The 23,955-nt window shown below is 40.9% G+C and overlaps 1 protein-coding gene across 1 annotated transcript in view; it reads right to left on the bottom strand.

The window, feature by feature from the left end:
* The window catches only part of LOC116913192 (protocadherin-15-like), a 299,819-nt gene that overhangs the window by 152,866 nt on the left and 122,998 nt on the right, over nucleotides 1-23,955 (bottom strand). The window contains 3 exon segments of the mRNA XM_032917385.1: nucleotides 593-627; nucleotides 4,379-4,585; nucleotides 22,492-22,604. Of these exon segments, the coding sequence (XP_032773276.1) occupies nucleotides 593-627; nucleotides 4,379-4,585; nucleotides 22,492-22,604 (355 nt within the window).

Raw genomic sequence — 23,955 nt, 5'->3', positions numbered from 1 at the left:
TGGTGTAGGGTAAAATAAACTCCAATTCACTCACAAAATCAGGAAAAGCAATCAATACAAAAGCAAAAGTATATACAAAAGTGGTAAATAAGTATTTGAACGTAAAGTAAAATATTAAATAAACCCTCATTGTATAGACCTGTGTTCACATGGTAGTTCATAAGATTAGAAAACAGACATTTAAATGAATCAAAAGGTCATCATAGGCATGCAAGATGATATGCATGTTTGCATATGTGCACACAAAACGTATGTATATATGTGCATGTACACATGTATGCATATTCATGTGCATATATGCACATCACAAAGAATGGCAGAAAATGATAAAAATCAAATCTAACTTGTCAGTTTTAATAAGTGAGCAGTAGAGTCCGAAAGCACCTAGATCGATACTATTGTATCTCAAATTTAGAAACTTTTAGCAAAGAAATGCCATGACGAATTTCCAAAATCAGTAATATTTAAATGACATTTGACAGAGCATTTGTGGACTAGATTATCACTTGTGATACTAAATGATAATAACGTTTTATTGGGAAAGAGAAAGAACTAGAAATGGTCCACGGCAACCAGCAACCACAAAACCAACAGCCTGGTACCTACAGGAACTCCACCAGGTGGCACCTGTATGCAAATTAAACATGAAATTGGCACAGTTAACATAAAGGTCAGCATGCCCAACGTGTAAATACACAATAGTAAAAAAGAAGCATAAAGTACACTTAAACTAACAATATCATCCGTAAGATATCCAATCATCTTCTCTCAGAACTTTGACATATCTGCGATAGAATTATATTTTATAAGTATCTACTTATGGGTACAAGATACCTTAAAACGTATTAATTAAATATCATAAAACATCAACACTCATATATTGAATTGTTGGTGATTTACCATCCTTAAACAAGCCAATGAATAATATCTTGCAATAGAGAAATCAACACTCAGCTTCTCCTGGCTTTGCCCCTTGAAGGATGGTGGTCTCCATGTGTTTGCTGCAAACCTTGTGCATCTCATGATGTTCTTACAGAAAGAACCATTTTTAAAACTATACTGGCAAGAATATATTATATAAGCAAGCATTTCATGTATGTGTAGACACTGATCTATAAAAGATATAGACTGGTACAAGGACATACTACTTAGCAATTTTTCAGTCTTACAAAGATGCTCAGGATACATTTAAACCCTAGGTCCACACTGGGAATGATAGTTTAACTCAGCATGCTTGTATCTTATTTCCTAACATCTTGCCTCACTTTTTCTTGATAGGAAGAAGAATGCAAATTTACCATCTGTAGGAATAGATCCAGTTGGCTAGACCATTGGCTTGCCCTTAGCCTTAACCGTGTCTGAAGCAGCCCAAAGGAATCTACTCCTGCACTGAGCTCTGGTTTCTCTTGCTTGAGGCCAATCTCTCTTTATATTAGTATCTGCTTGAGGTCACTCATATCTATGGGTCTGAATTAGACCTGGCTCTGGGCTGGCTATTCTAGCCTCTCAGAGCAATAGCTTCTAGCTAATAACGACTTGATGGTAATTTGAAATAACACACACACACACACACACACACACACACACACACACTATATATATATATATATATATATATATATATATATATATATATAGTATAGATATTTAGAAACTGCTAGCAAAACTAATTTCTTGTTTAAAAAGATGCTTGGGCTGCAGGAACAAAAACGGAGAAGAGCCTGAGGGAAAGGAAATCCAGGGACAGGCCCAAATTGAGATCTATCTCAAGGGGAGGCCCCAAGGCCTGACACTATTTCTCATGCTATGATGTGCTTACAGACAGGAGCCTAACATGGCTGCCCTCCAAGAGGCCCAACAAGCAGCTGACAGAGGCAGATGCAGATGCTTACACCCAACCAATGGACAGAAGCTGAGGGACCCCTGTGGTTGAATTAGGGGAAAGCTGGAAGAGGCTGAGGAGGAGGGAGATCCTATAGGAAGACCAGCAGTCTCAACTAATCTGTACCCCTGAGATCTCTCAGACACTGAGCCACCAACCAGGAAGCAAACACCAGCTGATATGAGGCCCCTGACACATATACAGAAGAACTGCCTGATCTGGCCTCGGTGAGAGAAGATGCACCTAACCCTTGAGAAACTTGGGGCCCCAGGAAGTGGGGAGGTCTGGTAGGGAGGGGGTGGGGGTGTGGGGACATCTTCTTGGAGACAGGGTTGAAAGTATGTGATGAGGAACAGTGGACCCGGGGGATAATGACTAGACTTTAAAAAAAAAGGAGGAGGAGGAGGAGGAGGAGGAGGAGGAGGAGGAGGAGGAGGAGGAGGAGGAGGAGGAGGAGAAGGAAGGGGAAGAAGGGGAAGGGGAAGGGGAAGGAGAAGGAGAAGGAAAGAAGGAGAAGAAGAAAAGAAAAGAAGGAGAAGAAGGAGAAGAAGGAGGAGGAGGAGGAGGAGGAGGAGGAGGAGGAGGAGGAGGAAACAACAACGACAAAGATGTATGGAAGAAAAGAACCAAATGATCCAGACAAATATCTATCTTCAAGCATACTAATATCTGTTTCGTGATTTATTTTTTTTGTTCCCATAAATGCAGACAAGCTCCCAACAGGGCTGGCTGCTTGTCTTGCCTCAGTAGGAAAAAGGATTCACCTATCCTGCAGAGACTTGGTGTGTCAGGTTGGGAGGAGACCCAGGGCAGGCTGCTGCCCTCTAGGAGGAGGAGGGAAGGGGTGATGGGGAGTCCCTGTGTGAGGGGAGTCTGGGAAGGGACCAGCATTTGGGATGTAAATAAATAAATAAATTAAAAAAATAGAAGAAACAAACAGAAGTAGAAGAAGCAAAAGTCTAGACCAGCATCAGAAAGATAAGTCTAAAGCCCAAGAGCAGAGAGAACACTTAGCAGGAAGGGGTGTATGGGGGGAGGCACAGGAGTTGTCAGTCTCCAAGGAACCTGACTGCAAGGACAAACCTCTGGTGCGATGAAAAATTTAAGGACATTCTACAGCAGTGCCGTCCATTTAGACACAAATGAGATCTTCACATTTGTCAGTTAAAAATTTAAAAAGTTAGCACCAGGTGTGGTGGTATAGGGCTGTCATCCAGGGCTTGTGAGGTAGAAACAGGAGGAGGGAGGAACTCAAAGTGGATTAGGGAATCAGGACAACTCTGGGGCCTCATGCCTCCTCAGGGCTATGCTGCACTCCCCAATTCTACCGGTAACATGCTATCACTGTTAATATTATATTAGACTTTTGGCTACTAAGGTGTCACATTCATTTCTGCTATAAAATATGATGTCCTTGCTCTGCCTCTCCCTCCATAAGTTCCTGGAGGACTCGGGGTTGAGTGGCATGGATTTTCTGTCCAGTCTTCATATAAAAATCTCTGTGGCCAATGGAATAAATCACTCTCGTTTTTGCCTAGCTGGACTGTTTCCCACTCATAACAGCAGGGTCAATACTAGAAGACCAGAAGTCAGCTGTACGTGACCTGCAGGAATGGAAACGTCACCAGCCACTAGCTGAACTATGCATGGGTCTATGACCGCCAAGCTGTCTTCCTTAATAACTTGTCACCCCAGTGGAAGAAAACTCCAAGATGCCACAGGGGACTGCTTTCAGAAATAGTTTTTCTTAAATAACTAACTCTCGGTGTTTGGTTTTACTTTTTTTGTTGTCTTTATTCATTTGTGTCTGCACGCTTGCGTGTGTCATACATGTGTGTGTAGATGTGGCATGTGTGAGTGGTGTGTGTAGGTGGAGTGCGTATGTCAGTGTTGCATGTGTGGAGTATGGAAATACACTGGCTTCTGTGTACGGGTGGCATACATGAACACAGACCCAGGTATGGTTATGCAGCCACACACAGAGGACAGAGGTCAAAGTCTGTTACTTCTGCTACACCTGAGAGTAAAGGGTCTTTTGCTGGCCTGGGGATAAGCATTGGGTAGATTTCCTTTATGTGGGCACTCAGAATCTGATCTGAGGTCTTCCCAATTGCCAGGAAGCATGGCCTCCCCTTAGTCATGCTTACATGGCTTGATATTCTCTTTGCCATGCCATTATTTTTTCCCCCATCACACATCAGAACAGTTTTCGATTTATATTAGCACGAAAGATCACCCTGGTGCTTTGGTAAGCACCAAGAGAACGACAATTCATTGGCTTTCTTAGACTGAACAGCTACATGAACAGCCATTAAACTAAACACCCTTTAAAAACAAATACCTCTGACGTGGAATTAAACTACAGCACTAAGATTCGATACGCTGACTTTGCTCTTCCTTCGCTCTGGACTTTGTGTAGCTATTGTTCTGTTCTACTTGGGATAAACACAGATGGTGATATCAACAGGTCATTGCCGAGACAGCCCCAGAACTTACGTCTTCTATGTCTTTGTCCAGAGCTACAATTCTCAGAGGCGTGGTTAAGTTCAGGCTCTCAGAAATGGTGGCTCCCACTGGGGCAGATTCCAGGATGTAGCCTTGATAGCTGGGCATTGTGAAGTATGGACTCTGATTATTTTCGTCCAGTATCTCGATGTGTAGACTAGCAAAGGCGGGCAGCGGGTGGCCATTGTCCTGTTCGGCCTGAAAAATTAAAGAAAAAAGAGTCATGAAGTCTTCCTCAGGAGTGACACTTTACATGACATAGGCTTGGCCTTTCTTTACCCTCAGGTCCTTCCAGAGAGACAAACTGCTCTAAGGAGCATTGGGAGCCTTCATTACTTAATCCCCTTTCTTCAAATCTAGGATTCACTTCAGAAGAACAGCCCCAAAAAATGACTGCTATTCTATACGCAGGAAAGTGGTAAGTGTACAGATACACAATTAGAAATACAGAAGGCGAATGCGACTGGGTTGATGATAATTTGAGGATACAGAAAGAAGAGATATGTCACCAAAATAAGAACATGTGTACACATTTTCGTCTTTTCAGTCTTCTTTTTCCCAACTGGAGATCAACTCCCTGCCGTGCTGTGAATGTGTGTCTACCCAAGGTCATAAATAAAAATCCTAGCCCCAAAGTAGTAACACGTATGGCTTTGGGGACTAGTGACTTGATAAAGGGACAGTGTCTATCAGTGAGATGTTTTTTTGTCCTTAATAATGAGGCCACAAGTGGCCACGAGGGGGCTGACCTGTCATCTCGGCACTACTAGAGAGACTCAGGAGGATGAGAGTTCTAGGACAGCCTCCGCGGTACAGAACCATCTCCAATCCCACAGAAACATTCCGAAGCTCTAGAAGAAACCTGGGCTTCTGCCAGCTCATAAGAGCACAGCGCACAAGTGCCAAATATGAGCGAATGCACCCTTGCCAGGATGAACCTGCTGGAACCTTGTCCTCAGACTCCAGAGGCCAGAACTATGAAAGGTGCATGCCATGGGCAAGTCACAGGCACTATGCATTTTGTCCTGGCACAGACCCAAGTAACTGTTCTGCATAAATTAATAGATTAAAGCTACATTGATCATTCAGAAAGGGGCCTGGAATAAAAAAAAAAAATCCCAGCTCCAAGTGAAAGAAAATGTCACCATAATTTTTAACAGTTAAGTTGTCTCTAAGGACATTTATCAGAAATACTTTACCCCAGTGTACTTGAATAAAACTGTACTAATTACTAATGTCTATGTTTATTTTTCCATTTATTTTTTTTTTCTTGGCTCTTTCTGCTTCGTGTCTGAAGGACATGGAGAGGTAGGAAGGAGGGAACAGCCTCTGAGCCCGCAGTCCACCGGAATCCATCTCGGCAATCAATGGAGTCACCGGTCACAGTCGTTGCCTTTATATCCCAAACCTAGTCTTCTAAAATAAGCTTTCACTTTGTTCTTCTCATTTAACATTTCTGCCATCAAATAAGAGAGCGGACCATAATCCCCACTGACATTACGATGATGACGCCACACCAAGAAAATTCCCAGGATTTGTTACTGTATGCGACTGCTGCTCGCATTTAAGATGAAGGTCATAATTACCAATGCTTTAATAATTAGGAAAAGGACAGAAAACTGTTACATAATGCACGGAGAAACCTCCATGCGTTTTAACATATCTTGCCGTCCCTACTTTGATGTTTTTTTGCTTTTACGTCATCACCTAACTGTAGAATGCAAAATTATACTCCGCATAAGGTGCTGGGAGCGCCACTCCGCAATGAAGGTGACCCGGAATCAACCTGGAGCTTCTTCACACAGACGTGGGACATCACCCCTGACGTCATCGGGTCAGAGGTCACTGTGCTCTCTGGGATTGGGATCGATTTGTGCTGAGCCATGGGTGTTCTAAATGACTTCTGCGATGTCTTATGGAGACATGGGACATACCGACAAGGAAAGCAGATGTATAGTGCCCAACCGGGAAACAGAACCCCGCTACAGAAACAAACACGGCAAACAGAGGGTTCCCACCGAGCTTCATGGCTTGCTCTGTGCTAGGTCCGTGGACGCTGAGCAGTTTACACACGTAAGTTGTTCTGAACATGATTTCTTCCTCTCTGCTTGACCCTTCTTGTTCTAATAGCTACTAAGTAATGTCCAGAGATATCGACAGCGGCATGGCAATGTGCAAACTGTATAATCTATTTCTTCTCACCCAACAAACACATATATATTTTTTTATGCGTGTGTGGGGGGGAGGGGGGGAGGGAAGCAGTGTAATTCCATATTCAGATAGAGTCATTAGTTTTTACTACCAGCTGGGAAGCCGGGAAAACATGTATTGTTTGCTTCAGGAAAACAAAGTGATTCAGTGGGAAGAAAACTAAACTCAAATTAGATTTTTCAGAACAACCGAATTCCGACTTTCCCAATAGCTTTGAAAAACATGAACAGATACTGATTGGTTGTAATAATGATTAATGATTTTGGAGACTAATGCACCCTCAGTTTTATTGGAAGCGCAGCAGATCCATGTCTAGCGATCTGTGTCCAAGCCCACATTTTTATTCTAATGCCCTTTGATTCTCTAGATATAAAACTAGATACACTTCTGCACTGGGGAAAATTAAGAACCTTAATTCATGTTCAGTGCCACATGGTATTTAAGACACAGTCAGATTGAGCTCAGATGTCTCCAGATGCATGAGAAACCACACAAGGACATTTACTGCGAGTTCTCTAAATTTACAGAACAATAATGAAAGGAAGATGGATGGGAGAAATCGGTCCAGGAAGTAATAGGAAGACAAACACTTCCTATTGAGTTAGATTTAAAATGTAGCCTTGAATGACAACAGTATTACACTGTGTTCTTTATTGGGCCCAAGTGTTCTGAGGACTCTGACTTCTGCTGTTCCGCAGCCATCAGAAAAGATGAGAGGTTTAAGAAAGAATAGCATTCAAAACCATCCACTCTCATGAAATAATGCTATTAACATCGGTAAGTGTGTGGCTAGAAGCAGAAACGTGTGTTTGGAAGCCAGATTTGGGGTGCTGTGTAAGTGTGAGGAACAGGACCCATTTAAACAGCCAGGCAGAGTGGGGCGTGTCTCAGATCTCAGCATGGGGAAAGGGAAGCAGGAGGGTGTCTAAGTTCTCTGCCTTGCTAGCACTCACTTCCAAATCAGGAAAGCCCAAGGTTCAGTGAGGGTCTTTAGTTCAAAATGGATAATGAGGATGGAAGAGGACATTGAATAATAATCTCTTCCCTCAAATGCACACACACACACACACACACACACACACAGAGATACACACATACATATACACACACATACACACATTCATACACACATACACACACATACATACACACATACACACATACACATACATACACATACACACATACACACACATAAACACACATACACACACATACACCCACAAACACACACATACACACTCACACATACACACACATACATACTCACACACACTCACACATACACATACACTCACACATACACACACATACACACACATACACACACAGACACAGACACACACATATACACACACATACACACAGACACAGACACATACACAGACACACACACACATGCATACACACAGACACATACATACACAATACACCCACATACACACACGTACACACACACGTGCATACACACACATACACACATACACAAAACACACACAGACACACACAGAGAGACACACACACAAACACACAAGATCACACACATACATATGTATATATATGCAATGAGAATGCACACGAAACATACACACAAATTAAAAACCCATGTTTGTAAAATGTATAAGTATCAGTTTTAGAGAAAAGAGTGCAGCGAAACTGAAGTGGAAAATGCACATGCATTAGCCTCACATTATTTAGATATCTCAAGGACAAGCTGTGGAAGGCATTCCAGGTGTCAGTACAATGAGGAAATAGCTATAAGTTCTGGGATCCCTGTGTCCAAGAAATACAGAATAGCTTTCAGTCTTCTTTTTTAAGACCTCTTACTTTTGGTCCGGGGTGGCTCTGGGAAATCCTTCTTCCTCAGCCAGTAAATGGCTGGGGTCACAGGAACATGGGGGCACAAATAGTTACCAACCTCTTTCCAAACTGGCTACTGGGGAGTGACTTAACAATTGGGTATGCTAAGAAGTAAGAGGGTAACATAAAAGAGCGTTTAAATATGTTCATAGAAAGAAAAATAGATCTTTTCCTAAGATTCTAAGGGGTATTTTTTCCTTTCATATTTGTTTAGTGCCTATCAAAAGTTTTTCTTACAACTTTTCTGTTTCTTTCTTTTTTCTTATTTATGAGCAATTAAATGACTCACTAACCAGAAAGGGACTATATTAATAGCACCGACAAAAAATTGGCAAAGTGATAACTCTTCCCATAAAAATATGAGTTCCTTTTAACATTTCTAAACTAATTTTTTATTTTTATTAAAAACAGAACACAGATTTTTTTTTATATTAATATATCCTGAGTATGCTTTCCCCTCCTTCTGGATCTACCTCCCTTTCTGTCTCTTCTTGGAAAACAAAAGGCTTCTATGGAATAAAAATAAAATATAGTAAGTTAAAAAAATCAGGAAAAAAACAACTAAAGAGAAGGAAAATAACCCAGGAAAGGATAAGAAACAAGTAAGATACCAAAGCCCACTTGCTTGTATGTCCAATCACCAATTGTATGAAAAACACCCATAAGATTAGAATCTATAATGTATTCACAAAAGACCGGGAGGGAGGGAGGGAGGGAGGGAGGGAGAGACAGACAGAGAGAGAGAGACAGAGAGAGAGAGACAGAGAGAGAGAGAGAGAGAGAGAGAGAGAGAGAGAGAGAGAGAGAGAGAGATCTGACCTAACATGATGAGTTAAGTGACATCCAAAGATACTCTTGGGTTGGCCATGGGGTCTACCCTTAAAAACAGTTTCTTTTCCCCAGTAAGACTCCCTTGTCGAAAACTCATTTTTCACTTGCAAGTGATTATCCATTGCAGCTTTCTTCTGGGTTAGGGAATGGGACATGAGTCCACTTCTCCTTTCAGTCCTAGCATGCCCTCTGCTGCAGACACATGCCGACCCTCTGCATGCTGCCTTAGTCACTGTGAGCTCATGTGTGCTTCCGTTGTGCTGTGTTGGGAAGGCTCTGTTTCCTGATGTCCTCTACTCCCTCTGGCTCTTAAACTCTTTCAGCCTCTTCCACAGAGTTCCCTGAGCTTTGAGGATCGGGGATTGATAAAGACATCCCATTTAGTGTTGAGTGGTCCAAGGTCTCTCATTCTGAATACTTTTCTGGCCATGGTCTCTGTCCTCTGCTACAGTAGAAAGTATCTCTGATGATGGCTGAGCGAGGGACTAATCTATGAATGTAGAAGAATGACATTGGGAGCCATTTTATTTCTAACTTCTTTTAGTAGAACAGTAGTAGTTGATTTTCCTAGGTCCCCATGCTATCTAGTCTCAGGTCCTTGGTTATGCAGGCAGTGTTGGGTATGGGTGTCATCTCATGGAGTAAAAATTAGGTCAAATCAGTCTTGGTGGCTTATGCCCCCAAGCCTGGTGACACCATTGCACTATCATATCCTGCAGGCAAGACACCACCATTGACCAAAGGGTTGATGGGTTGTTATTTGCCTTTCTCTTTTGTTGACTTGTAGAGTCCTTTCCAAGACCAAGAACACTCCAAAGGATAGTTCGTCCTACCACAGAGACACTTGCTCAATCATGCCCACGACTGCTGTATTTATAAATAGCCAGAAATTAGAAACAACCTGTCCCTCAACAGATGGATGTGTCAATAAAATGCTCGTTTGCACACTTGAAATATTACTCAGCTGTTAACAAGAATGAAACTAGGAAATTCCCAGGTACATGGGCGAAAAATAGGAAAATAAAAAGTCATCTTGAGAGAGCTAATTCAGACTCAGAAATACAATTATCGGTGGACATTAGCAGTTAAGTCAAAGATAAGCAAGCTGCAGACCATAGAACCATAGAGTAATGGAATTGTGTGTGTGTGTGTGTGTGTGTGTGTGTGTGTGTGTGTGTGTACGTATGCGCGCACGTGTGAGTGTAGGTAGATCTCCCTAGGAAAGGGAAACAGAATAGACAGTTGTAAATGGATGAAGAAAGAATCACTGGAACAGGACAATCAACTGGGGAGGGGCATGAAGGAGGGAACATAGGAAGAGGCCATTTAAGGAATAGTAAGGAAACCTAATACAGTAGAGGCTGCATAATATTTATCCGTATGTGAAGACAATCTAAATGAACTCTACAAATATCGGAGGAGGCAGAGCCCTAAGTGGACCTCTCCCGTCACCAAATAAAGATCCAAAATCAGGATTTGTTCATTCCTCATAGAACTAGTGGCTACAGGGGTCACATGGGAAACTCTAAACATCCCGGAAAGTTGCGGAGGCTGTTGGTTGCTTTCTACCAACTGACAACGAGGTCCCATTCCTGAGAATAACACCTGTAGAATTCATTGAACGTGGAGAATAAACTGGTGTCTACCTAGTGCCTTTATCCTGACAGTTTAATGTTCTTGGTGCCACAGAGTATTTCTGGGCATATTACAGAGCATATTCTTAATAATTATATTTTGGTCTTAGCACCCAAATTCAGCTCTTATCAGTCACCAATGGCATGGCTCGACCCCATTATTCAAAATGATGTGTCTTTCAGTTCCTATTTTATGTGCCCTGGTGTCAGCATTTAATGCACTAGTCACTGTGAGTCGTAACCTTCCGTCTTCTTTACCTGCTTTCTCACTGTCCACATTGGCTGGTGCACGAGTCAGTCAGGCCTTTGCTCCACTCTTTCTTTGTTTCTACCCCCTTACTGGTCTGCTCTCATCGCTCAGGTTGTAAGTGTTTACACCATTTTTCATTTACATACTCATTTTCCTCTGAGTTCTGCAATCTACATCTCATGGTGCATTTCCCAGTGCTGCTTGGACATCCAATGGGTGTTTCAAGTGGAAACTTTACAAACATTAGTTTCCAGCCCAACCGCAATCTAATGCCTCAATCAGTCCTTCCTACTTTGATGGCAGTTTCATAGTGACAGTTCTTGAAGCCAAGAAGCTTGAGATCATCTAACCCTCCACTTCCTCTCACTCCTCATGTCTAACTTACAGTGACAGTTACCTTAAAACACACTCAGAATGCAAGCACTTCCAACCATCCTTATGCTGCTGCTACCTTCTATGGACCCTTCAAACTTCTCAGCCTAGTTCTAGATGTGTCCATTGGACATCCTCAAAATGGCAACACGATTTTGTTGAGTTGAAAATAACAAAGAACAGCTTTAGCTTTAACTTTTTCTTTCTTTCTTTCTTTCTTTCTTTCTTTCTTTCTTTCTTTCCTTTCTTCTTCTTCTTCTTCTTCTTCTTCTTCTTCTTCTTCTTCTTCTTCTTCTTCTTCTTCTTCTTCTTCTTCTTCTTCTTCTTCCTTCCTCCTCCTCCTCCTCCTCCTCCTCCTCCTCCTCCTCCTCTTCCTCTTCCTCCTCCTCCTCCTCCTTCCTCTCTCTCTCTCTCTCTCTCTCTCTCTCTCTCTCTCTCTCTCTCTCTCTCTTTAATGTGCATGTGTGGTCCCATGTTGACTATGAAATGAAAAGCCTGCTCATGCTAGGCCAGCACACAACCACAGAACTGTTCCTAGCCACATTTATATTTCTAATCTTCTCTGGTGAGTTCCAGATTGCCTCAGGCCCCACAAGATCTGAATACTGTGCTCTGTCTTGTTGTCCCTATGTGGTGCCACTGACATCCAACTATGCTGTTAAGTTAGATCCTTCTGGATCATTCCTCTTCTGAAATGCTCTTCTCATAGCTATTACATAGGTATCTTTTGATATCTCATAGATACATCTTGACACATGGCCTATTTGATTATATAATTAATTAAAACACTATTCTACTAGAATTCATTCTTTTTTACCTTTTTATAACACTTTGAGGCTCCTAAAATACTGCTCTAATTTACCATCTTGACATTTATTACAAAATTCTTGCCATAGAATACAACTTTCAGAGTCTGGTATGTTGACAAATGTATTTTTTGTCAGCACTTTAGAAGAGTTCAAGTCATTGCCAGTCCATGGACACACACACACGTACACACACACACGCACACACACACGCACACATACAAACATAAACACACACATGTATATGTAACTACCTGCATAACTATATGTATGCTGTATTATATGTATACATATTATATAATATTAATTACATTATCTTATATTTATTATATATATATATTATACTTCTTCAGGTCTTGGTTAGATAGCCATGTGGTTGAGATATTGCAGGTGTATTATCCCTGAAATTTCTAGGAAACACATTTTCACTGATGATTTCATGGTCCTATAACTTTGATATCTTTCTACCCTCATCTACTAAGAAGCTCTCTGAGCCTTAGGTGGGCAGGAATTATGTTATAGATGCATACACAGGGACTGGGCTCTCTGCTATCATGTGTTCTCTGCTTTTGGACCATTGTAGTTTTCTGTAATCTCCATCTATCACAAAGAGAGGCTTCTTTGGTGAGGGTTGACAGCTATACTCATCAGTGGGTATGAGGATATAAATTTAGAATGCAGTTGGTTATTGTATTGATTTAGTAAAGTAGCAATAATAGGTTGTTTGCTAAAATTCATGTCTGCATTAGCCCAGGTAGTATATTCTACCTATCAAGTAGGCATGATTCTCTGCCTATTAAGTAGGACTTAAGTCCAATTAGAGAGCTGTTGGTTACTGCCAAGACATGGGTGCCACTATGGCACCCTTACGGTTATTGTGCCATGCTGGTCTTGGTTGTGTTTCATAGGCATGACAGTTGGGTTGATCTATTGGTTGCTTCCCTCCTTCAGAATCTTGTATAGCATCATCTGTACCAGGAGAGCTAGTCCTCCCTTAGGAAGGAGGCTTTCAAGTTAGAGTTGGCTCAGATCCTACAGGTTTTGTGTTGGAAATACATAGCATCTTCTTTTATAGGAAGTTAACTTTAAACCTCTGGGAAGCAACCGAGGATAATAGCAATAGTCTATATTTTTTTTGGTGGTTGAGAGTCTTTGATTCCCAACAATTTGAAAAGTGGTTTGTTATGCCTGGTATTTTGCATAAGTAGTTGTGTGAGTGTGTGAGTGTGTGAGTGTGTGAGTGTGTGTGTGTGTGCGTGTGCATGTGCACATGCACAAGCATGTATGTGTTCACACACTGACTTATATGTATTACATACAATGATAGGTAAATAAATATTATGATTTCTTAAGGATTTTTCAGCTCTCCCTAGTATTATCTAACCCTCTGTACTCCCTCTCCATTAGTATTGATATCCCTCCCCCTCTGCCTGAATTTAAGTATCCCCTCCCACACACTTGTTTCTATCTATGTCCCATGCAAATTTCTTGTATCCTGGTATTCTCTCTCATTTGAGTAATGTCTCCAATTTCAATTTAGGCTTAAATTTGGACATCTTGTAGGGATGGTTTAAAACAAACCTGTGCTTCCCTGGTCAAAGACCATAATTATATTAATAACTAATTAATGGTCTATTGATTGTGAATACTTATAAAATTATTCTGCATTCAAGTCTACAGACTATCACTGAGTGGGCTAAAACTTAAAGGCCACACTAAGAAGTTCGGAAGCAAAGTTACTAGAAATCTTCTATAGCTCTCAAAATATATAACAGTACAAACAAAATACACAGAATTGTGTTGTGCACAGTAGAATTGATTTGCCTTCAAGGTCATAAATCCAAAGGAACTCTTTTCTCATAGGAATAAATATATTTCCTTTTGACAAAGAAAGATATCTTCACCACACAGAATTCAGGAAGCACACTCTCAGAAGGCCTTATATTATGACAACATGATAAAGTCAACAGACTTTCCAGCTAGGGATTATTTTTAATATAATGAAATACATTTTACTTTTGTTTCATCTCTTTGGAACTTATTACAATGGAAAAAGAACTCTTCAAAGGCCTTATGTTCTTTTCAATAATAAAATGATTTCCTTTTGTTTAGACTTTAGAATACAAGGATGCCAGCTATCTTCAACATTTTGAAGAAAATAGATGCGCTCACTCTTGGAAGGGTTATAGCTTTGGAAATGGTTTTATCCAACTTGAGGTAGTTCTGAATTTTTCCTCCCACTACTATGTCAGAGGAGCTCTGCGAAGTGGCTGTTACCATTCCAAAATAGCTTCAACTTTTACAAAACATCACCCAAGTGCCTTTTCTGAACTCATTGACAACAGCTCACTTAGTATTTTACGAATGTCGAAGACCAACAATGTAGAAACTCTTGACATAAAAATGAACTCGGAAGGTAGGCCACAGAGGTTATTAATAAATCTCTTCTTTGTTCTTGAGAAAAAAGAAAACAAAAGTTTTACTTGGCCTAAAGGTTTTCCACTATTTATTTTAGTATTTCAAGAGTTACCTGAAAAAATGCTGCTTTGGTACAATATAGTGGGTTGATGGAGAAGTTCATGAGTAGGAAGTGGAGTGCGGGTCTCGGGGTGAATGTGGAGAGATGGGTGTGGCTATGAGAGAAGAGGAACAGGGGCAGGGGTAGCTCCTGTGAAGACTGGGTTGGAGATGGCCCTTGTGGGAGAACAGTAGGGACTGAGGTGATTCCTGTAGTAGAATAGCATAGGGATGGGGTAGTTTATGTGAAGGATCAGAGTGAAAGCTCAGGTAGGGTAGTTCACGGAGGAAAGTGAGATCATAGCTTTTTAGAGCTCATACAGGGTGTAGAGAAGGGTCTTGGGTAGTTCATGTGGGGAATGGAGTCAGGCTGGTGAAGTTCTGGTAGGGATGAAGAGTAGGGGCTAAGGGTCTCATGTGGGGCATGGAATGGGGCTGAGGAAGTTTCTGTGGGTATGGAGCAGGGGTCGGATATTGCAGTGACTGGGGTGGTTCATGTGAGGCATGGAACAGGGACTATGGAAGCTAAAGGCATGGAGTGAGGACTGGGGGTTCACGTGGGCATGGAGAGGGAGGTAGGGAGATTCACATCGGGCATGGAGTGGGGGATAGGTTGGAGTGTGGAGTTGGGGGTGGGTGGTTCCTGTGGATTGGGTAGAGTGGTTAGAGAGCGTTATCTAGAGCTGAGATGTTGCTGTCACCAGAACACCCCAGAGGACTTAGAACGCTTGCTGTCTAGTCCTCAAAGGGACCTGTGCATGTAAAGAGGGCTTAACAAAATTAAGTTTCTATAAAGGGGCTGAATCAGTTTCCTCTCTGTTTCCGAGAAGTGGCAGGTCAACATGTGTGAAAGGTAAGCGACCAAGCACACTCTTGCCTCTGTATTATTTTGTCAACACACATTTGGGGAGCCTCTGTGTGCATCTCCCTTCTGGATGAGCAGTGGTATGAAATACACATGCCACACATCCATTCCTCTCATCAATACATAGAACCAGGAGGAGTCAATTATTCATTATCTTCTTACTTAGAATAATTAGGCATATGTCAGGTCAATATAAAAGTATAAAAATTATTGTCAAAGAAGCAGAGGGCATGTTGTATTTGGTAGTCTAGTAAATCAAACATTCAGAGTAAGATGAATTTTTACCACTGTGTCTATTGACCCTATTGGGTCGACAGACTTCAGAAACTAGGTTGCTTTTTAAGAAAGGAAGGGTTATAATGTAATCTGAGTGGTTGCTCAGACCTAAAAATCTCTATGGGAAATGGAGAAAGAAATCCACTTCCCTTTAGTGACCTTGACTGGAGTAGGGTGGTGGGTTTCATTCTTTACTAATTTGATGGTGTGAAGTATGGTGAGCGATGGCCTGAATGTCTTTGCTTCCCAGAGCCCATGTGCTCCTAGACTCTAATGGGAAGGTGTTAAGAGATGGTACCATGTGAGATATTATTTTATAAGGATTGAGAGGTCACAGATGGAGTTAGTGTTATTCAAAACACATCCCCCAGGACCGGAGGGTTTGCTCAGCGGTGAGGTGAAGAGAGCTTCCTTTGCTTTCAGAGGATTTGTGTTTGGTTCCCACGACAGACAGTGTGGTGAAACTCTCAACTACCTGTAATTCCAACAGCCTGGAATTACAGGCATCCATGTTTAGCCCAGGGAATGACACTATTAGGAGGTATGATCTTGGAGTGGGTGTGGACTTGTTAGAGTAGGTGTGGCCTTGTTGGAGTGGGTGTGGACTCGTTAGAGTAGGTGTGGCCTTGTTGGAGTGGGTGTGGCCTTGTTGGAGTGGGTGTGGCCTTGTTGAAGTATGTGTTTCACTGTGGGCATGGACTTTAAGAGCCTCTTTCTAGCTGCCTGAAAGCCAGTCTTCTCCTGGAGGCCCTCAGAAGAACATGTAGAATCCTTGGTTCCTCCTGCACCATGCTTGCCTGCGTGCTGCCATGCTCCTGCCTCAGTGATAATGGACACCACCTCTGAAGCCAGCCCGAATTAAATGTTGTCTTTGTAAGAGTTGCCTTGGTCATGGTGTTTCTTCACAGCAATCCAAACCCTAACTAAGACACTGTGAATCCTCCTACACAGGTATTATACATACAGATAATCACTTTTGAGAAGAGGACCCTAAGTAGCTCCGTTATGTTCTTTTAAACACGTGAAGACACAAGGAGATGTCGTGAATTGCTCATACAAACAGCAAAATTGGCAGGGCTCACCCCCAGGTCACTCAGTGTGAGAAATAGAGTGCTTGTGACCATTGGATTATGGAGTTTGGGTTAAACAGTGGTTAGAGCCAGTTCCTAGAACATACTTTGTGTATTCATTGTTTAAAGGGGATATAGAAGAATATGGGCATTAGCCATCTGTGGCCACACAGACACCTGTGATGCCAGAACTTGGGAGAGAGGTAGATGGATCACGAGTTTTTGACAAATCTCTTGGCTATGTGGTTCGATGACACAATTGGCTAATAAAAGTCCCTTGATAAATGGAAAGAGGAAGAAGGGAAGAAAGAAAGTAGACAATCAGAGTGTGGGAAGAGGGAACGAGAGAAGAGACTAGATCTAAGATCATTAGGCTGAAGTATTTCCAGAACTCTGAAGGGATGACATTTACGCTCTGTGGCACGTGACTCTCCTTTAGCTGGGGAAAGGCAACCACGGGCAATATTTTATTTGTTTATTTCGTCCTAACATTTTATTACTGAAGGATCTTATTTATTGTTCCCTAAAGGAAAGGTTCATGCCCCTCTTTTCTCCTCCTACCTCTCTCTTCCCTCTCCCATGCACACAGACAATATCACACATTGCAGAGGGAAAACATAATAGTTTGTAAAGTAAACCCTCTTAAAAGATCTAATGAATTCTGACAGCCTATTCAGTTTCCATAGGAGATTCCCATCTTTGTATATAGAGAAACTATGATGGATGATGGCTGACAGGCTGCTTTCTGTGACCTTGAAGCCTGCAATCCTTCAACATGACAAAATCTGTGTTAAAAAACCACATGAGGCTGGGCGGGCAGGGCAGATGGTAGAGAGGTTGGGAAGCAACATGCAGAGGAGCATGTCTGTGAAGACTTTAAAGAGACTTTTAATTGACAAGGTGACAAGTTTCATGGGGTGCAGGGAGAGCAGCTAAGGAGAGAGAGAGAGAGAGAGAAAGAGAGAGAGAGAGAGAGAGAGAGAGAGAGAGAGCACGAGCCTGAGATCCGTGAACAGCCAGCCAGAGCACACTAGGCAGAGAAATAGATGGACTTATTTAAGCATCAGGGTAGATTATATGAGGGACCGGAAACATAAGGAGAGAAAGCTTGTGAGGAGGAGAAAATGTCTGACTTTGGGGACTCTTGATAAACACAGCAGTCCAAAGAGGAATCAAGAGAAGGCTTAGCTGTTCAAAAGAATGTGGCACCATTACCTTAGCACAATTATATAGGACTGGAAGTAGTTTCCCAGGTGATAATTAGAAATACTACTGTAATCATCAGAAGGCAAACACGTTTGCGATCGTCTTGATCCTTTACACACTTCTGCCCGACAGACATCAGGCAGATTACTCAGTACCCTGAAAGGATACGGAAAACTGAAAAGTAACAAACACTGCGTATTTTAAAAAGACCGAATCTAGAATGCATTGGTGATACCTTGAGGGCCAGGAGTTAAAGTGGCTGTGCTCGTAAACAACCATTCCGCACGTGTCACTTTTTCCATGTCCAAGGCAAACATGTGACGAGGACTGTAGGCAGGTGGGAACTAACACATCATTAACTTAAATTTCTGGTTCACTCTCTATTTCAGATGCTTCCATTTTCTTTAGAAGAAGTGCAGCTCTCTGTGACTGTCATGAGTAGCTTAAACTATGCATCGTCCCACACGTAACTCTAGCAGGCATCTGAACTCACATGAACACACATACCCTCCCCATGTAATTAAAAGTGGTAACAAATCCAATTTAAGAAGACATGTATTACCAGCCGTCATCTGCAGAGAAATTAGCGAGACACATTTAATACGGAAGAAAGGGTAGAAGTGGGCTTCTTTCATGTGGACCTGCTTTTCTAAGCAATTGTCTAATACCGTGACCTAGACCTCTAGCCTGAAGGAGGAGATAAAGTTCAAGAAGAGGGAGCCCGATGCAAGTGCTACACATATAATATACAATATTATACAATAATTGTAATATTATATATGTACACATATACAACATATATAATATTATATATACATATACATATACATATATATGTATATTACATGATACTATATCATGCCTGTGGCTCTGAAGTAAATTTGGATGTTTCTGTCAGACACACAAGGAAGTCACCGAGTGCCAGCAGGAAACTCCAGGTACCATAATGCCGTGTTAGCAGTTTCCCTGTGGCCCTTGCTTAATCAGATTTTAATAAAAGCTTTTAATCAAAAGGATTCAAATGAGATGCAATTATTCTTTAAGGGGCCAAGAGACAACAATGAATTATTAATAATTTATTCATTTGCTCTCCTTTAATAACCCAAGATTTTGCTTCGTGCTAGACATCTAGCGTATAGACACTAATCTAAGTATGCTATACTAATGGCAGTGACTTTTCTGTGACTTCCAGAGGATTCTCAGCACACCCACTAAACCCGTGGTCATCTGACATCTGAAATATGTTTTTGTGAGTTGTCGCTGCTTTTGGGGGGGGGGTCATGTGGAAGGATTCGATCATTTACAATCCAAACTAGGATTTGAATAATGGGCGTATGCCATAGATATGTTCAAAGACGAGGATCCATAAATGGAATCACTCTGTGACAAAGCAAATGACTGGTTCTCATCCTCAGTGTATACCACCTTGGCAATATCCTCGGATGGGAGCCGCTAACAGAAGCCTGGAAATCTGTTTTGCAACGGGGCGTCCCTTTCCTTTTTCATTGTTTGTGCTTGGTTATTTACTAGGAAGGCTGAAGTTTCTAACTGCCCAACGTCGTCTTCAAGGTTTCATTTTTACGGTTTTATTTGTCAGCAGAATAAACCAGTGGCAGAAGCAGCAAGAAATAAAGTTGAGGAATCTCTGGTTCGTGACACAAACCATCTGTTTGTGTGCCGTGCCCCTCTTAAAGGCAGAATTCCTCCTCAGCCCGTAGGCAGGTGTGGTCCTAGTTTCTCAGTTTCCCAATGAGAAGTTTGGATCAAATTTAACTGCAACCACAATGAGAAAACCTTCTACAGTCAGTGAAAAGCAAAACACTCATGTAGGAAAAATAATAAAGAAAATGAAACATTTCCCACTGAGAAGCCTGTGACTGTGGAATTTCAAAGAACACCAGGATTGGCAGCTGTTGTTTTCGCCCATTGCTACTCTTGTGATTGATAATTTTTCCTCATAGCTCCATCATGGCACCTTTGGGTCATGGCAATTTGGATCCAGCAATGTCTGCAAAAACTTGTATTGGTAGTATGAAGTGTTACTAGAACGTAAACAATTATCTGTTCGCATTTCTAATAGATTTTCTTTTCTGTAATCGGTGGACTGAGTTACACTGCCCTCGCTCGGAACATCCCGGGACAACTGCTATGCATGGCAAAGGAAATAGATTTCCGGTTTAAAATGAAACAATCTGGAAATAATACTTAGACAGTTTTCAAGATTCCCACAAAGAGAAGCCTCATGGAGCCCAGGGAGATGGACACAGGAAGTGGATAGGTATTGCTTAACTTCTATGCTGTCCCACAGTAGTCACACATAAGCCCCTTGTTTATGAGCACTTTGTACAGAGGTAGGCAATAGTGTGCCTTTGCTGAGAGTCACTCAAGGGGGCTGTATCTCCTCTATATATCTAGAAGGTTCTCTACGCATCTTTCTTGTTGGCGGCTTGCAGTCATCTACATCATGCTTCTAAACGCTGTTTTCGAAAACACAATCTGTTTTCATTCATTGGCTGAAAAAAAAAAATCTCTTGACCCAGCAACACTGAGCTTGGAGTAATCTTCAGAAAAAAATCTTTGAAACTCCAGATAGTTGAACTACTCTCTTTTGGTAATATTTTTAGGTTTTCTTTTATCTGCTGTCTGTCAGCAGACAAAGATCTAGAGTGATGGAGACTTACCTACTCCGACTCTGTTAGTTCTCCAAGGACAAAGCATTACTAGATAAAGAAGTTACCAGCTACACATATAACGTGAAGCAAGAAGTTATTATGTGCTAAGAATTAAAATTAAATGTCTTTAGTATAATAGTATTTAAAAGTATTTGAGGTTGGATATGCATATACATGCACATATATATATATACACACATATATACATATATACATATATATACATATATACATACATACATATATACATATATATACATATATATACATACATATATATGCATCCCTAGGCAACTGCATAGTCTATGGAGTGAAAAGAGCCCGAGTTTGGATTAAATAAAACCAACTCCAGTCTCTCTTCTGGTCAATATTAGCTCTGTGACAGTCTCAGACCCTGAATTTGACATCCACATACAGGGGTGTGAATAAAACAGCCAGGGGGTGGCACCCAGCCAAGGAGGACCTACAGAACCAGTGTCTGTTTAGCAAGCCTTCTTTCTCCTTTTTCTTTGTATTTCAACTTTTTATTTGATTAGGTAATTTACTTATGCGGCTCTGGGGATTGGAACAAGGGCCTTGTGTCTGCCCGGTAAATGTTCAACCATTGAGCCAATGCCATATTAACATTTTCATTTTTTTTTAAAGAGGGTGCCTATGGGCTTCATTTTATACCTAATTAAGGAGTGTGTGTGTGTGTGTGTGTTTGTGTGTGTTTGTGTGTGTGAAAATGCTATGTAATATTTGTGAGATTTATTCAGGGTTTATTGTCCTATCTTTTAATTACGACTCTCCTCATTCTGTATTTATTTGCACTCAGCAAATTCCTATCTTTCCTTCAAACTGAAATCTCGAGGCTAATCTTGCTCTAGTGTTGCCCATCGGGATTAAGTCACTTCCCCAGTTCTTCTTCGACGGCTTCACTAGAATATAATCAGTGTCATTATTAAATAATAATTACTTAATATTACAATTGAAAATACGATAATGATCGAATGTTGAGTAGATCGCCTGAGCTTGAAATTTCCTTTCCGTTCTAGATTCATCTTTCAATGTAAAGAAAATGGCAACTCATACATTTAAAACCCCTGGAAGAGCAAAAACTTTCAGTGTATACCAGAAAAAGAAATAGCACCAAAAATATTATACTCCGATAAAGAACATATGAAGCGTGTCATATTTTAAGGCTGTCAAGGTTTATCTTTCATGGCCAGCAGTTATTTTATTAAAAAATAAACGTTAAGATATAAAGTGTGATTTATTACTTAAACTGTGTACCTCTGACCAATGCACGCATGTGAATACATGCACATGTATGTGCGTGCACACGCGCGTGCGCGCACACACACACACACAGAATAGTACTACAAACGTTGTTTCAGAGGAAAGAAAAATCCAATGTTTATAAGTAAAAATTAGTTATTGTGGTTCATATTTATTCTTACTTTTCAAACATGAGAGGTCTACAGTAGCCTCCTGGTGTTTCTTTGGTTGGCATTTTGTAAATACAAGGAAATAAGATTTTAGTTTGATTTACCTTAATAACCAAATCAAACTTTTGATGGAAGTCTCTGTTTACTGGCTCCAGGAGAGTGAGTTCTGCAGTCCTGGGATGCATGTGGAAGAAGCGGGGATAATCCTCAGGGGTGCCTGTGAGACAAGAGACTCCGTTCAAAACTGAGAACGAACAGAAACTTGCTGACCTGATTCATCTCCTCCTTTCATTCACTGAGCAACGCAGTTATAATCTCATTAGTAAATTAAGTTTATAAATTATCCAGTGTACGGATAGCGGATACAAATGTGATATATCATGAATTATGGGTTAGAGAAGGGAAGGTAATTGTTTGGATGATTGTCTGAATATTTTTATTAGAGAGCTCTTTAATTATTTTGGAAATTCATCCTATGAAAAGAGACATTAAGGAGAGGAAAGGCAAATTTTCGATTATAAAATTACGTTTTAATCCTACATAAATCTTAATTATACCCTTCGTGGTTTTTCAACATATCTTATATCACATGAAGACTAGAAATTTAAACCAAATATCAAGATGCCTAAGAACAATAGCAAGGAAAATTGTTTTTTTTAAAGATCAGTGTTCATCTAATATGCCAACTACTAAAATTTTAAATGAGGTATGTGTTGATATTTCTTAAATGCAGGCATTTTAATCCCTCGAGCTATTTTTGTTCTAGCAATTTTTTTTTTAACTTTGCTTGTATCACCTTTCCCTGTGTGTTTGAATATTCTTGTTCCCAAAGTAAAGAAATGTCAGGTCAGAGTCGTCAGATATAAAAGTCAAATCGTATTACATTAATAATTAAGCATGTCCGTAACCACCAGTGACCCAGGCAATAATTTATACTTGTAATGGGGACATGGAAATCGGAGTGATTAAATATTCCTACCAAGAGGAAATTTATATTTACTTATTTAAGCAATGGTAAGTAATTATACCTGATACTCTGGAGAGATTTATTTATAGGCAAACTTGCCAGGGATGAGTGAAATGGACTGTGGGGGAGCATGTAGAGAAACACAGTGGTTTGGACACATCCATAGCTTCCTCTGCACTTCAGAACACAAACACAGGTTCAGTTGCACTGAGATTCCACCTCTCAGTTTGTACACATGTGGTATGGATAAAGGGTATTGCCAAACCTATGAAGGATTTGGCTCAACTGATCTGCACCAAAACCTTGTTTGCTTTCTGTGTAATGGCACTGGGGATGGACCCTAGAGCCTTCCTCTTGATCAATACTCTGCCACTGCCTGCATCCTCAGCTCAGCATCGTAAGAATACCATTGTTGCAATAAATAATCATCTACGATCTATAGTAAGTTATACGGCTAATTAGATGGCAATATATCTTTGAATAAATGCTATACCCATCTATACATATTTACATACATACATATTTATACACGTATGTAATCTTTAACTCTCAAAGTAGCTACCTTTAGATAAGTGAAATTGATCTTAGAAAACTGGCCCAC

Source organism: Rattus rattus, chromosome 12 (assembly GCF_011064425.1).
Source record: "Rattus rattus isolate New Zealand chromosome 12, Rrattus_CSIRO_v1, whole genome shotgun sequence".
NCBI classification, from domain to species: domain Eukaryota; kingdom Metazoa; phylum Chordata; class Mammalia; order Rodentia; family Muridae; genus Rattus; species Rattus rattus.
The sequence above is the reverse complement of the archived record's forward strand: the minus strand, read 5'-3'. Positions and strand labels throughout refer to the sequence as shown.